Source organism: Gigantopelta aegis, chromosome 1 (assembly GCF_016097555.1).
Source record: "Gigantopelta aegis isolate Gae_Host chromosome 1, Gae_host_genome, whole genome shotgun sequence".
In the NCBI taxonomy this organism is placed as follows: Eukaryota; Metazoa; Mollusca; class Gastropoda; order Neomphalida; family Peltospiridae; genus Gigantopelta; species Gigantopelta aegis.
In genome coordinates this window covers 34,773,724-34,787,083 of record NC_054699.1, presented here as the reverse complement: position 1 = coordinate 34,787,083, position 13,360 = coordinate 34,773,724, and the positions used below count along the sequence as shown (strand labels likewise).

The 13,360-nt window shown below is 42.9% G+C and overlaps 1 protein-coding gene across 1 annotated transcript in view; it reads left to right on the top strand.

Moving 5' to 3' along the window:
- LOC121374155 (RCC1 and BTB domain-containing protein 1-like) overlaps nucleotides 1-13,360 on the top strand; it is a 90,787-nt gene that overhangs the window by 44,578 nt on the left and 32,849 nt on the right. Inside the window, exons 10-12 of the mRNA XM_041501126.1 lie at nucleotides 1,233-1,288; nucleotides 2,986-3,056; nucleotides 5,741-5,794. Of these exons, the coding sequence (XP_041357060.1) occupies nucleotides 1,233-1,288; nucleotides 2,986-3,056; nucleotides 5,741-5,794 (181 nt within the window). The remainder of the gene's footprint in view (nucleotides 1-1,232; nucleotides 1,289-2,985; nucleotides 3,057-5,740; nucleotides 5,795-13,360) is intronic.

The following is a 13,360-nucleotide window of genomic DNA, read 5'->3' as shown; positions in this document are numbered from 1 at the left end:
TATGAGTTATAAGTTTTGTGATGGTTGAGATATTTAATAAACATGGAGGCAGCTATGAATGACACTGTATGAGTTATAAGTTTATGATGGGTGAGATATTTAATAAACATGGAGGCAGCTATGAATGACACTGTATGAGTTATAAGTTTATGATGGGTGAGATATTTAAACATGGAGGCAGCTATGAATGACACTGTATGAGTTATAAGTTTATGATGGGTAAGATATTTAATAAACATGGAGGCAGCTATGAATGACACTGTATGAGTTATAAGTTTATGATGGGTGAGATATTTAAACATGGAGGCAGCTATGAATGACACTGTATGAGTTATAAGTTTATGATGGGTGAGATATTTAATAAACATGGAGGCAGCTATGAATGACACTGTATGAGTTATAAGTTTATGATGGGTGAGATATTTAATAAACATGGAGGCAGCTATGAATGACACTGTATGAGTTATAAGTTTATGATGGGTGAGATATTTAATAAACATGGAGGCAGCTATGAATGACACTGTATGAGTTATAAGTTTATGATGGGTGAGATATTTAAACATGGAGGCAGCTATGACTGACACTGTATGAGTTATAAGTTTTGTGATGGTTGAGATATTTAATAAACATGGAGGCAGCTATGAATGACTCTGTATGAGTTATAAGTTTATGATGGGTGAGATATTTAATAAACATGGAGGCAGCTATGAATGACACTGTATGAGTTATAAGTTTATGATGGGTGAGATATTTAAACATGGAGACAGCTATGAATGACACTGTATGAGTTATAAGTTTATGATGGGTGAGATATTTAATAAACATGGAGGCAGCTATGAATGACACTGTATGAGTTATAAGTTTATGATGGGTGAGATATTTAAACATGGAGGCAGCTATGACTGACACTGTATGAGTTATAAGTTTATGATGGGTGAGATATTTAATAAACATGGAGGCAGCTATGAATGACACTGTATGAGTTATAAGTTTATGATGGGTGAGATATTTAATAAACATGGAGGCAGCTATGAATGACACTGTATGAGTTATAAGTTTATGATGGGTGAGATATTTAAACATGGAGGCAGCTGTGATTGACACTGTATGAGTTATAAGTTTATGATGGTTGAGATATTTAATAAACATGGAGGCAGCTATGAATGACACTGTATGAGTTATAAGTTTATGATGGGTGAGATATTTAATTCGGGATAATTCTTGTTTTTCAGATCACGTAAGAAGTTCCAGGGTGACTCATTGTATAAGTAATGCATTCGATGATCCTGTGAGTAATTTTTGTCCACTTTATGAAGGTGTATAAACTGATGTATAGTAAAGTACATTTATAATGAACATGCTTAGAACGAACTACTGCATAGAATGAACTGATCGTAAAGTTCCGTTTTATCTCCCTATACATTAATAACCAAGTTATCTCAGGGGCCCTTTCGGTTTGTGATAAGAGAACTTTACTGTATACTAGTATGTATTACCTTTCATTATTAGTGACTGTATTACTGTATACTAGTATGTATTACCTTTCATTATTAGTGACTGTATTACTGTATACTAGTATGTATTACCTTTCATTATTAGTGACTGTATTACTGTATACTAGTATGTATTACCTTTCATTATTAGTGACTGTATTACATGTAGCTTTGTGGCTGTAAATGAATGAATGAATGAATGAACAAATGTAAAATCAAACAAACAAATGAATGATTAACAACAGTAAAGTAGAGAAGGAATGAATGAATGAATGAATGTTTAACGACACCCCAGCACGAAAAATACATCGGCTATTGGGTGTCAAACTATGGTAAATAGAAGAAAAAAAATTGATGATCAACATCAATATAAAAATTCAAGATTTAAATAAAAACAGTGTAAAGAACTGTGCAAAAATACAAATATCACAGATAGATACTGACTTTTACTCAAAATTTCAATTTGTGCTGTATTGGCCATTCTTAGATAATGTTACACCCCTGCACCACGGTGAGGTTACAGCACACGCAAGAGAAGGAAAAACGGAAACATGTCATTGAGTATATATTTTCAAAAATATTTATTTGTTTATTTATACATTAGTTCTATATCAGGCCAACTGGAAAGCAGGGCACGAAACAATGGCCTGCAAAAAGCAGAATACAGTCAATTTTTTAGAACTAGCAGTTGAAACAGAAATACACCAGCTAAAATTACCAAAAAATCACATGTCATTTTTTAGGACATACATGTATATAAATTTGTACGATTATCTCATCTATTTAGCTCATGATTCTGTTAAATATTTTAATTCTATAATGCTCTACAATACATCTCCGAGGTCCCAATCCTCCACTCAACTCATAGTATTGGGGTGGGACATAGCCCAGTGGTAAAGCACTCGCCTGATGCACGGTCAGTCTAGGATCGATTTCCTTCGGTGGGACCATTGAGCTATTTCTTTTCCCAGCCTGTACACCATGACTGGGATATCAAAAGCTGTGGTATGTGCTATCCTGTCTGTAAGATGGTGCATATAAAAGATCTCTTGCTATTGGAAAAATATAGCGGCTTTTTTCTCTCAACCAATAGAGCACACTTTACTTTGAGGGGAAGCGACTGTCACTAAACCTCAGCATACAGGCAACATGCTACATAATCTGGCACTCATTTCCAGGTTCAACATAATTATCAAACTCCCCACCCCCACTCCCAACAAATACAAAACATTACGATGTCCAGTGATGCATTTGTTATAATGATATACATAATCTAAGCAAGAAAATTAAGTAAATTGTAAGTTTAATAAATAACTGCAAAAATATTTTATTTGTCGAAAACCTTTCAAAATGGCTTCAAGCTCAGGATAGTTCCTTTAAGAAACTGGTGAGGCTAGAGTTGTGGTTCCCTTCACACTTCTCTTTCTACATAGTTTTTTTAATGTTGAGCTCATTGCTTTGGAATATATTTTTGTATTATTGTGTTTTTCAGATCACATCTGATCTCAAGTTTGTTGTTGAGGGAAAAGATATATATGTACACAAGTCTATACTTAAAATTAGGTAAGTGGTTTTGTGTTAAAATATAAACACACACATACATACACATACCCCCCCCCCCCCCCACACACACATGCATGCACGCATGCACACACAAAGGCATACCAACACATACATGCAAGCACACACATAAAGTGTCTAAAAGTTTCAGCACTTTATGACTGTTGCACAAGATACATTAGAAGAAAAAAAAACGTTTCTTAAAATTAAAAGCTTGCCTCACCCTATTATTGCTGTTACATCATTTATTAATGCAAAATAATAAATCTTGGTAGTAAAAAAAGAGAGAAAAAAAGAAGAAATGTTGATGGTCTATTCTAATTGGTTAAGTTATAAAAATGTGCCGAAGACTAGCTTCAAAACATTTTTCACCTGCTTGTTAAATATACAGTCGACCTTCGATAACTCAAACTTCGATCTTTCAAAAACGTCGATCTCTTGAAGTGAAACGGCGGTCCCGGCCGAACTGCTATACAAACTAGTAATAACAGACTTCGAACACTCAAACTTCGAACATTCGAAAAACTCTATCTCTCAAAGTAATTTTTTGGTCCCACCATAAAAAATTAAGGGATATTGCACTTCCAAAACTCGAAGTTTGTGGAGTGACTGAGCCTTTTAACTGTACCGGTAATACTTTAAAGAAAAATGAATTGTCACCCAAGCCAAGCGTGAGTGCCCCGACTGGTCTCGGCTATCGATGATACACACGGTAATTACAGAATAATAGATCGCCGACTATGCGGAACGAAATGATCCTACATGCCTGCATTGGGTTGTCGGTGTTTGTACACGGCAGCGGGCCTCATTACACAAAGTACGGATAGTCTTGTAATCTTCAAAGAACTGTTGTAATAACAATTAATGCCGTTTGTTTTTTCTCTTAAACGAGTGAATCATGTAAAATTTGTTATTTGCTATTTAAGTGTGAATTCAAAATGATTCAGTACTAGTCATTTAGTTATGTTAGAAACTGATACATCAGAGATCGAGCAATCTGGGGAAGGACCCGGCAACGGGGGGATAGCCAGATCGGTTAATAGTCACGCTTTCTTGTCATCCAAGCAATCTGGCGAAGGGCCCAGAATGATTTTTGTGATTTACAATAATTTTGCTATTTATATTGTGTATTTTTTATTTGGTAAACAAACGCATTTAGTGCTAATCGACATCCAGTATTTTAATTTATTACAACTTTACGTTCCGCCGTGTTTTGACATTTGAAAAATATATCAACTTTAATTTATCGCTTACTTCCGGTTATTTATACATTGTATATGTAAGTACATGCTTTCTGTATTTTTGTTTTTTTTACTTTACTGTCAATAAATACAATACAAGTACATAGAGATATACGTCAAATTGATCAGATTTATCTCGTTTCTGTTAATATTTACTTAGTTTTATCATATACACAGAAGAAATGTGCTAACATTTGTGTGTTGGGGACAGGGATGCAGCAGCAAATGTTTCTTCCGATATCAACGAAATGATAATACTACAATGCAGTTTCACTTTGGGGTCTGCTGTACGAATTTCGAAAACTCGAACTCCCTGAAACTCGAACTATTTCGTCGTCCCCTTCAACTTCGAGTTAACGAAGTTCGACTGTATTTTTATTAATTCATTTCAACTTATTTTCATGCTTATATCCAATTAAAGTACAAACACGCTGTCCTGAGCACACACTTCAGCTATCTGGGCTGTCTATCCAGGACAGTGGGTTAGGGTTGAGTTTGTTAGTGGTTAGTGAGAGAAAAGAGAATGTAGTGGTCTGACACCTACCCATTGAGTCATTAAACCTCGTTCTTGGTGGGAGCCGGTACTGGGCTGCGAACCATGTACCTACCAGCCTTATGTCCGATGGCTTAACCATGACACCACCGAGACCAGTTATATATTTTTAAATTGTGTTCTTTCAACCTGCCATTGCCACCAAGTTCCATGGCCCATATTTTCATAGCTATCTGAGAGCTGCGAAATTGTAAAAACATTGTAAGTTATGACCTCACTAAGGAGTGTGCTGTACTATTTCATAGCTCTAAGATAGCTTTGAAAATCCTTAGCCTGTTCACTAAATGATAATTTTTCATTTGAAATATTTGTCTGTTTTAGAAAAGTAAAGGAAAGAAAAGTAAATTTTATTTAAACACCTTAGAATGTTTAACCTGTAAAAAGAAAGAAGAAACCTGCTGCCACCACTAGAGCGCATTGATTTATTAATCATCGGCTATTGGATGTCAAACATTTGGTAATTCTGAAATACAGTCTTAGAAAGTTAAAGTTTGTTTTGTTTAATGACTCCACTAGAGTACATTGATTTATTAATCATTGGCTATTGGATGTCAAACATTTCGTAATTTTGACATATAGTCTTAGAGAGGAAACCTGCTACATGTTTCCATTAGTAGCAAGAGATCTTTTATATACACCATCACACAGACAGGATAGCACATACCACAGCCTTTGATATACCTGTTGTGGTGCACTGGCTGGAACGAGAAATAGCCCAATGAGCCTCCAACGAGGATCGATCCCAGGCACTTCATGAAGACAGATCATTAATACTGTGACCGTTGATATATCAGTTATGGGGCACTGTTTCTGGTTCAATAAACTTGTTAATTGATTTACATATTATGATATCTTAATTGTTATTATTTTTATATTTGTTTTGCAATTTTCAGATGTCAGCATTTCCGATCAATGTTCCAGTCATGTTGGGATGAAGATGGAAAAGAGTGAGTGAATATGTTACTGTCATTCATTCATCCATCCAGTTTTCCATTCATCCATGAGTACATCAATCAATTCATCATCTGTCTGTCCATCTTTCCATTCAAGAGTTCTTCCATCCATTACCTGCCTGTCTATTTATCTGTCTCTCTATCTGTCCATCCATTTATCTTTCCATTCATGAGTTCTTCCATCCATTACCTGCCTGTCTATTTATCTGTCTCTCTATCTGTCCATCCATTTATCTTTCCATTCATGAGTTCTTCCATCCATTACCTGCCTGTCTATTTATCTGTCTCTCTATCTGTCCATCCATTTATCTTTCCATTCATGAGTTCTTCCATTCATTACCTGTCTGTCTATTTATCTGTCTGTCTATCTGTCTATCCATTTATCTATCCATTGAGTAGTTCTTCCATCCATTACCTGTCTGTCCATTTATCTATCCCTTCATGAGTTCTTCCATCCATTACCTGTCTATCCATTTATCTATCCCTTCATGAGTTCTTCCATCCATTACCTGTCTGTCCATTTATCTTTCCATTCATGAGTTCTTCCATCCATTACCTGCCTGTCTATTTATCTGTCTGTCTATCTGTCCATCCATTTATCTATCCATTCATGAGTTCTTCCATCCAATACCTGCCTGTCTATTTATCTGTCTGTCCATCCATCTATCCATTTATCTATCCATTCATGAGTTCTTCCATCCATTACCTGCCTGTCTATTTATCTGTCTATCCATTTATCTATCCATTCATGAGTTCTTCCATCCATTACCTGCCTGTCTATTTATCTGTCTGTCCATATGTCCATCCATCCATCCATCCATCCATCCAATTAATGGCATATATAGGTTCTGACTATTTCCATTGGAAAGTGTGCTGTTTTTCCTTATTCCTGTTCTGTTGTAGTGGAAACTGATTTGCCTTTTAAAGTCCATCAGTGTTGGAAGAAGTGTTTCCCCTACAGAGAGCCCCTCGGAGTAAAGTGTGCTACCGGCCTCAGTGGCACAGTGGTTAAACCATTGGACTACAGGCTGGTAGGTACAGGGTTCACAGCCCGGTACCAGCTGCAGCCCAGAGCGAGTTCTTAAGGGCTCAATGCATCCATGCAGGGCTTGAACATCACCGATGGCACTTTTGTGCTGTTGGATATAAATTACTGTCGTCGGTAAAGCTCCTCAACAATGCTAAAATGTATATATCTGGTGTACTTTATCTACCAGTATTTAACATTTGTTCATTTGAAATATATAACTACATATAGCAACATAACGTTTCAGTAATGTTTAATTGCCAAAGATAGGTTCAAAATTGCTGGCGGTGGGCCATATCATCCACAATAATTTGGTTTTTTTAATTGCTGTATGCAACAAATTCTTAAGTTCTGCATACACATTAATGCATTCATCCATCCACATTTATCCAGTTATCCATCCTTCAGTTTACACAACTGTACAACCATTCATACATACAGCTATCCATTCCTTCAGTTTACACAGCTGTACAACCATTCATCCATCCACATTTGTCCAGTTATCCATCCTTCAGTTTACACAACTGTACAACCATTCATCCATCCACATTTTTCCAGCTATCCATCCTTCAGTTTACACAACTGTATAACCATTCATACATCCATCTATCCATCCTTCGATCCACCCATCATCCAGCCAATCCACACATTCATCCATCCATCTGTCCATCCAACCATCCTGCCAGCCAGCTATCTATCCGACTATCTATCCATTCAATCATACATCCATTCACCCAACTGTGAGTCTGTTCAGCCATTGATCCATCCAATCCATGCATCCACCCACCTATCATTTCTATAGCCATTACCTGTCCTCAAACAAGGGCACCTCCCCCCCACGCAAGTGGTCTGGTCCGAACATCCCAACAGCCAATGGGATGGCCTAAATTCTTCTACTGCATACTGCTCTCTAGTTCCGGTCACATGACTGTAACTTCCTTCTTTTTCTCTTCGCTAAAGGGTCTGGACGTCCTTTTGCTTGGCTCTGTTTGGAGTCAACTTTTATAAGACCTTGGTTTTGTATTCGTGTTTGGGTGAAATGTTTTTCACCTTCGTTTTCGTTAGCTTTCGTATGTTTTTTTTCGCGTATTTCGCTGGACTTGCCAAGTGTTAATTACATGAAATGTTGTTATATCGCCGGTTGTCGTGTCGGACGCCATTTGCATAATGGCGTCTTTATTTACCGGCTTTGTATTTGTGTTATGGTTGGTTTTTCTTTCTTTTCACAGATTGAAAAATTACTATTATCATATCTGATAATGTTCAGGCGACTAGTTCGAGCGTGTTACGCTGCAAGAAGTTAGTGCCGGCGGCGACCCACACGACTTATGTCCAGGTTGTCGTGTTCGTGTGGCCTCACTTCTAGATGCGACCTTTGTGCGGGCTTGTCTGATGTCGAGTTCGCGGCTTACCTGAAGGTGGTGTCAGCGAGGACCAAGAAGGTGGAATCTTCGAGGACCAAGAAGGTGGAATCTTCGCCTTCGATTGCTGACTCCGTGGCGGAAGTGTTACATTCAATTCTACCGACCATGCTGGAAGAAACAATGGCGTCAATGGCGACCTTACCCAAACCAGCGGGTTCGGGGTCAGGTCCGGTTCCAGTCCCCTCTTCAGGGGGTGCGGCTTCTTCAGCTCCACCGATACCTAAGACTTCGGATGACAGGCCTGCGGTCTCTACGCAGCCCTCTAAGAAGCCGGCTCATTCAGATAGACGCTCCACGGATTCCAAGGCTCACCGATCTTCGGCGGGGAAGTCCTCTTCGGCGCATCGGAGCCGGGACCGTAGCCGTTCCACATGACCTGTATGGCTCCCTACGGGTTCCACAGATCATCAGCGCCAACCTTCAGTTGATGTGGCTTCCAAGGCCTCCGAGGGCTAGACGGGACCATCCACGGTCCGGTTAACCGGCGGCTTCCATTACGGTACATCGATTGGCCTGTGCTCGAGTTCTACGAGACTTTGGTGATGAAGCGCCTGCGGCATCTGTCATTGAAGAGCCCGACTCTATGGACCATATGACTATGAGGGATTGCTTGGCGGCCGTCTACGACATGTTGCCGTCCTTGCCACATCCAACGACGATGTGGTCATCCGTTCCTTGGTATCTACACGGGACCGCCCACGGTCCGGTTCTCCGGTATCTCCATCGGGCCATGACCAGAGCGACTGGCCTGTTCACGGGTGCTACGTGACTTTCTGATGATGTATCGGTTCTTGCGGTGCTGGAAGATCTGGATGCGGCGGACCACCTGTCACTGAGGGATTGTCTGGCTGTCATATCTGATATGCTACCGCCGCTGGCCCATCCACCTGTTTCAGCCAAGAAGGGTCCGGTTTCGATGATCGCCACGGAGGTTCCACCGGCAGATGTCGGCATTCGATCGTTGGCTGCCACAGGCCCCCGTCGGTTACATGGCTACCAGTAACCGGCCCGTGCGGATCATTGTTCCAGCGAGCAGACGGAGCCCTGTAACGAACTGGAAGATTGCTGCGTCATCGGCTCACCGTTCATTACCGTCGTCCCGTGATCGATCGAAGTGGTGCAGCGTCCAGGGTTTCACCGGCTCCTGCCGGTCCATGTACATCGTACCGTCCACACCAGTCAGCAGCTGATTCGGCGTTCAGGGTTTACACCGGCTCCTGACGGGACCGTCCACGGTGCGTGTTTCCGATTGCAGCCAGTACATTGGATCGAAGTGCCTGTGCCAGGTTACTGACTGATTTTCCAGATGATGCGTCGGCACCTTCCGTTATAGAAGATCCGGACGCAGTGACCCACATGGCTGTGACTGATTGTCTCCCGTCTTCAACCTATCCTTCAACGGTGTGGCGCCGGCTTTGGATGACGCTGTTTCCGGCGGGACCAGACGTCTTCCTAGAACTTACAGATTGGCACGTCCTGTCGATGGCTTCAGTTCAGCGTACATGTACATGGCGACCATAACTCCTCATGTGCAGGATGCCAGAGGATATGCCTTGTTCCAGCCGTCGACTTTGATGTTGGTCTACCTTATATCTTCCGTGACGTCGACGTGCACTACGATTGCACACTATCGTCAACCGACTTGCCTGAAGCGATCCATTCTCGACTTTCAGCACAAGCCGGTAATCTTGGCAGACCTGTGGTCTACATACGGCTCTTTGCCGTGAAGAGGTTCGACGTTACAAGCGTTCCGGGTTGGTGACGAAGACAGTCTACTGGTCCGGTCACTTGTGTTGAGATCCCGTGCACCGATGTTCGAGGAAGGTTCAGCGACATTCGGCAGATCGTTCTCTATATCCGGTGGCGATGCAAGACAGTCGCTACTTCCGCTGGTTCCGGAAGTTATCCAGTTGCCATCACGTGGTACGGGGATCATTGCGGCTTATCAACTCACTGACGTTCACCGCCAGAGTTCGTGACCGATGCTGTCTAGATGGTCTCTGCTGCTGTTTCGCACCGGGTGGTGTGACGACCGTTGATGTTAGCCGGTTGCTGTTTTGCGGTGCTTCACTTCCAGGTATATCGGGCATGTAGCGTAGCGAGTTGCTACGCTGTCTTGGCTCTTGCCTGTATCACGGGGTCGCTGTTTCCGATGTCTTGATTCCTGAATCACTCTATTACTGTTTCATGAAGTATCATTGCAAGAGTAATTTTGACGTCGGCGCAACATTTGACGCTTAGAGGTCGCGGTATCCAGTTTGTTTCTGAATCCATGCATTCAGTACAATAACACAGATTTGCTGATCCGGTTACCAGTCGCCTTGCAGTCCAGTCCCTGTTGGTGGCTGTGGTTTCCAGATGAAGCCGATCTACACATCAGCCTGTTGGAGATGTTGGCAGTTACGTCATCCTTCATTGGCGAGAGATGCTGTCAGGCGCCTCTCTCATGGTAGCCACAGACAGTACCACCGCAGTGGCTTATATCAACCGTCGGAGCGGAACCCACTCCAGCAGTCTGCTGCAGTTGACTTATCGTCTCTACAAGCTGGTTGACGAGATTCCGTTGCAACTTCGGGCTCGCCATATTCCAGGGGTTTCCAATGTACTAGTCGACACACTGTCTCGGCCGTTGTCTCCACATCCGACGGAATGGATGCTCCATCCCGAAGCGTTTCGATGGGTGTGCGACAGACTTTGCACACCAAACATCGATCCTTTCGCCACACGATTCAACCATCAGCTGAGGGTTTACGTGTCTCCGGTGCCGGATCCCGAAGCTCTGGATCTCGACGCATTGGCCATCAGCTGGGAACAGATGGACGCATACGCTTTTCCTCCACCAATCCTCCTTCCAAGGGTGCTTCAGAGGTTTCAGCTGTACCATTGTCGCCTGTTACTCATTGCTCCGATGTGGCCATCCAGGATGTGGTATCCAGATCTAATACGTCTTGCCGATCCACATCCTTTATCGCTGCCAGACTGGGATCATCTGTTGCTGCATCCCACGTCAAGACTATACCATCCACATCCGCAGTTGTTCCAACTGCACGCGTGGACTGTATCTCCAAGAGTTTGAGGAAGAAAGGTTTTTCTTCACAGTCTACGGCGGCCATTTTGAAAGCGCACAGATCATCTACTACTGCGGCTTACAATGTCAGATGGCTTTGTCTTCACCGATGGTGTGTCCGGCAAAAACTCAACCCTCAGACGATTCAAATACCTCGTCTTGCTGATTTTTTTGCTGTATATGCGGACCACTTTACGATTGAAGGGGTCTACCATCGCTGGGTACGTTTCGGTCATCGCTACTGTTCATGATGTCACTACTGGAACGAAGTTATCGGGTATTCCTGAGATCCATAAGATGATCAAAGGGTTTCGCCTTGAAGATCAAGTACACCGGTTTCGTCCACCAAGATGGGACCTGAATCTGGTGTTACGAGCGTTATCGACCGCACCTTATGAGCCGATCGAATCCTCTTCCCTGCAAGACTTGACGCGGAAGACGGTGTTTTTACTCGGTTTCGCCACGGCTGCCCGTATCTCAGAACTCCATGCTCTTGATGTAGACTTGGTCCGTTTTCACCGAGATCGGTGTGCAGTCAACTTGGGGTTACTCATGAACTTTGTTGCAAAGAATCAGTTACCAGACCAAGCACCTCGTTCGTATGCTGTGCAGGCCCTCTCCTCTATCGTTGGTCCAGCGGACGTTGAGGACTTGGCGTTGTGCCCTGTTAGAGCCCTGCACCAGTACATCGAGAGGACCAGATCTTTTCGACAACATCGCAAAAGACTTTTCCTCTCCTGTAACCAGAGTCGGTTGAGGGATCTTACCAAGAACACGGTGGCCACCTGGATCCGGTCTTCTATCCTGACCGCCTATCAGAAGGAGGGTTTACCTGCTCCGTCTGCTTCTAATCCGCATGAACTCCATGCCTTGGCTGCCACGATGTCCCTGCACTGCAACACATCCATTCAGCACATTATCACTGGTTGGTTCTGGGCAACGGACTCCATCTTCGCCAACTATTATCTGAGGGATGTCTCCACAAAAGACGTTGAGGGGTTCCATCATCTGGGTCCGGTTGTTGCTGTACAGACTCTGTTGAATACAAGCCGTCCTCGTCGCCGTTGATGTCTGTCTGATTCTGGGCTGCATACCGAGATGTCCATCGAATCGACAGATGAGGATTGCTTAGACTTTTGTTCTTTTGCACAGTTCACGTACTGGTGCCGGAACTTTTGTCTCGATAACCTTTACCCTGCACTGCATGTGGTTATTGGTTGTCGTTATTGAACTAACAGATCTTTGGTGTACTAGACAGAAAACACTCGGGGGTCTTGTTTTGTTCAATGTTCTGACGGATGCACCTCATTAGGTTGTCGCTTGTTATTGAAACAAATAACACTTCAATACGTGAGGGTTACCTAACACCTGCATCCCTGGTGGCTACGACTTCCCACCTGTCAGAACCAGCATGAGATGTGGCAGCCGCCTCCTGGTCCTTGTTCTGGGAGCCGTACCTGCCACTGCTGACGGATGCCACCATTCTGGTTGTTGTTACTAACATCACCTGCATTGGTTTGTGACGGGCATCCCGAGGGGGAGGGCTTACCAAGGTTGGGCTTATTCTTCCACTAGTCAGCCTCTTTCCGGTTGGGGAGTTATCACAAGCATCTACGGATCTCAGCACCCACCACCATCTTTTGAATGCTGCCCTTGTTTGAGGACAGGTAATGGCTATAGAAATGGAGAAAACTTGGAGTGTTTTCTCTTTTATAGATACATTACCTGTCCTCCAGATTTCATCCCGCCCGGGCCTCCCCGCTTCCTGTTCTCCGTGCGATGCGCTCAGGGAAAAAGAAGGAAGTTACAGTCATGTGACCGGAACTAGAGAGCAGTATGCAGTAGAAGAATTTAGGCCATCCCATTGGCTGTTGGGATGTTCGGACCAGACCACTTGCGTGGGGGGGAGGTGCCCTTGTTTGAGGACAGGTAATGTATCTATAAAAGAGAAAACACTCCAAGTTTTCTCCAATCCACCCATCCCCATCCATTCATCCACCTATCCATCCACTCACCCATCCACCCACCCACCCACCCACTTG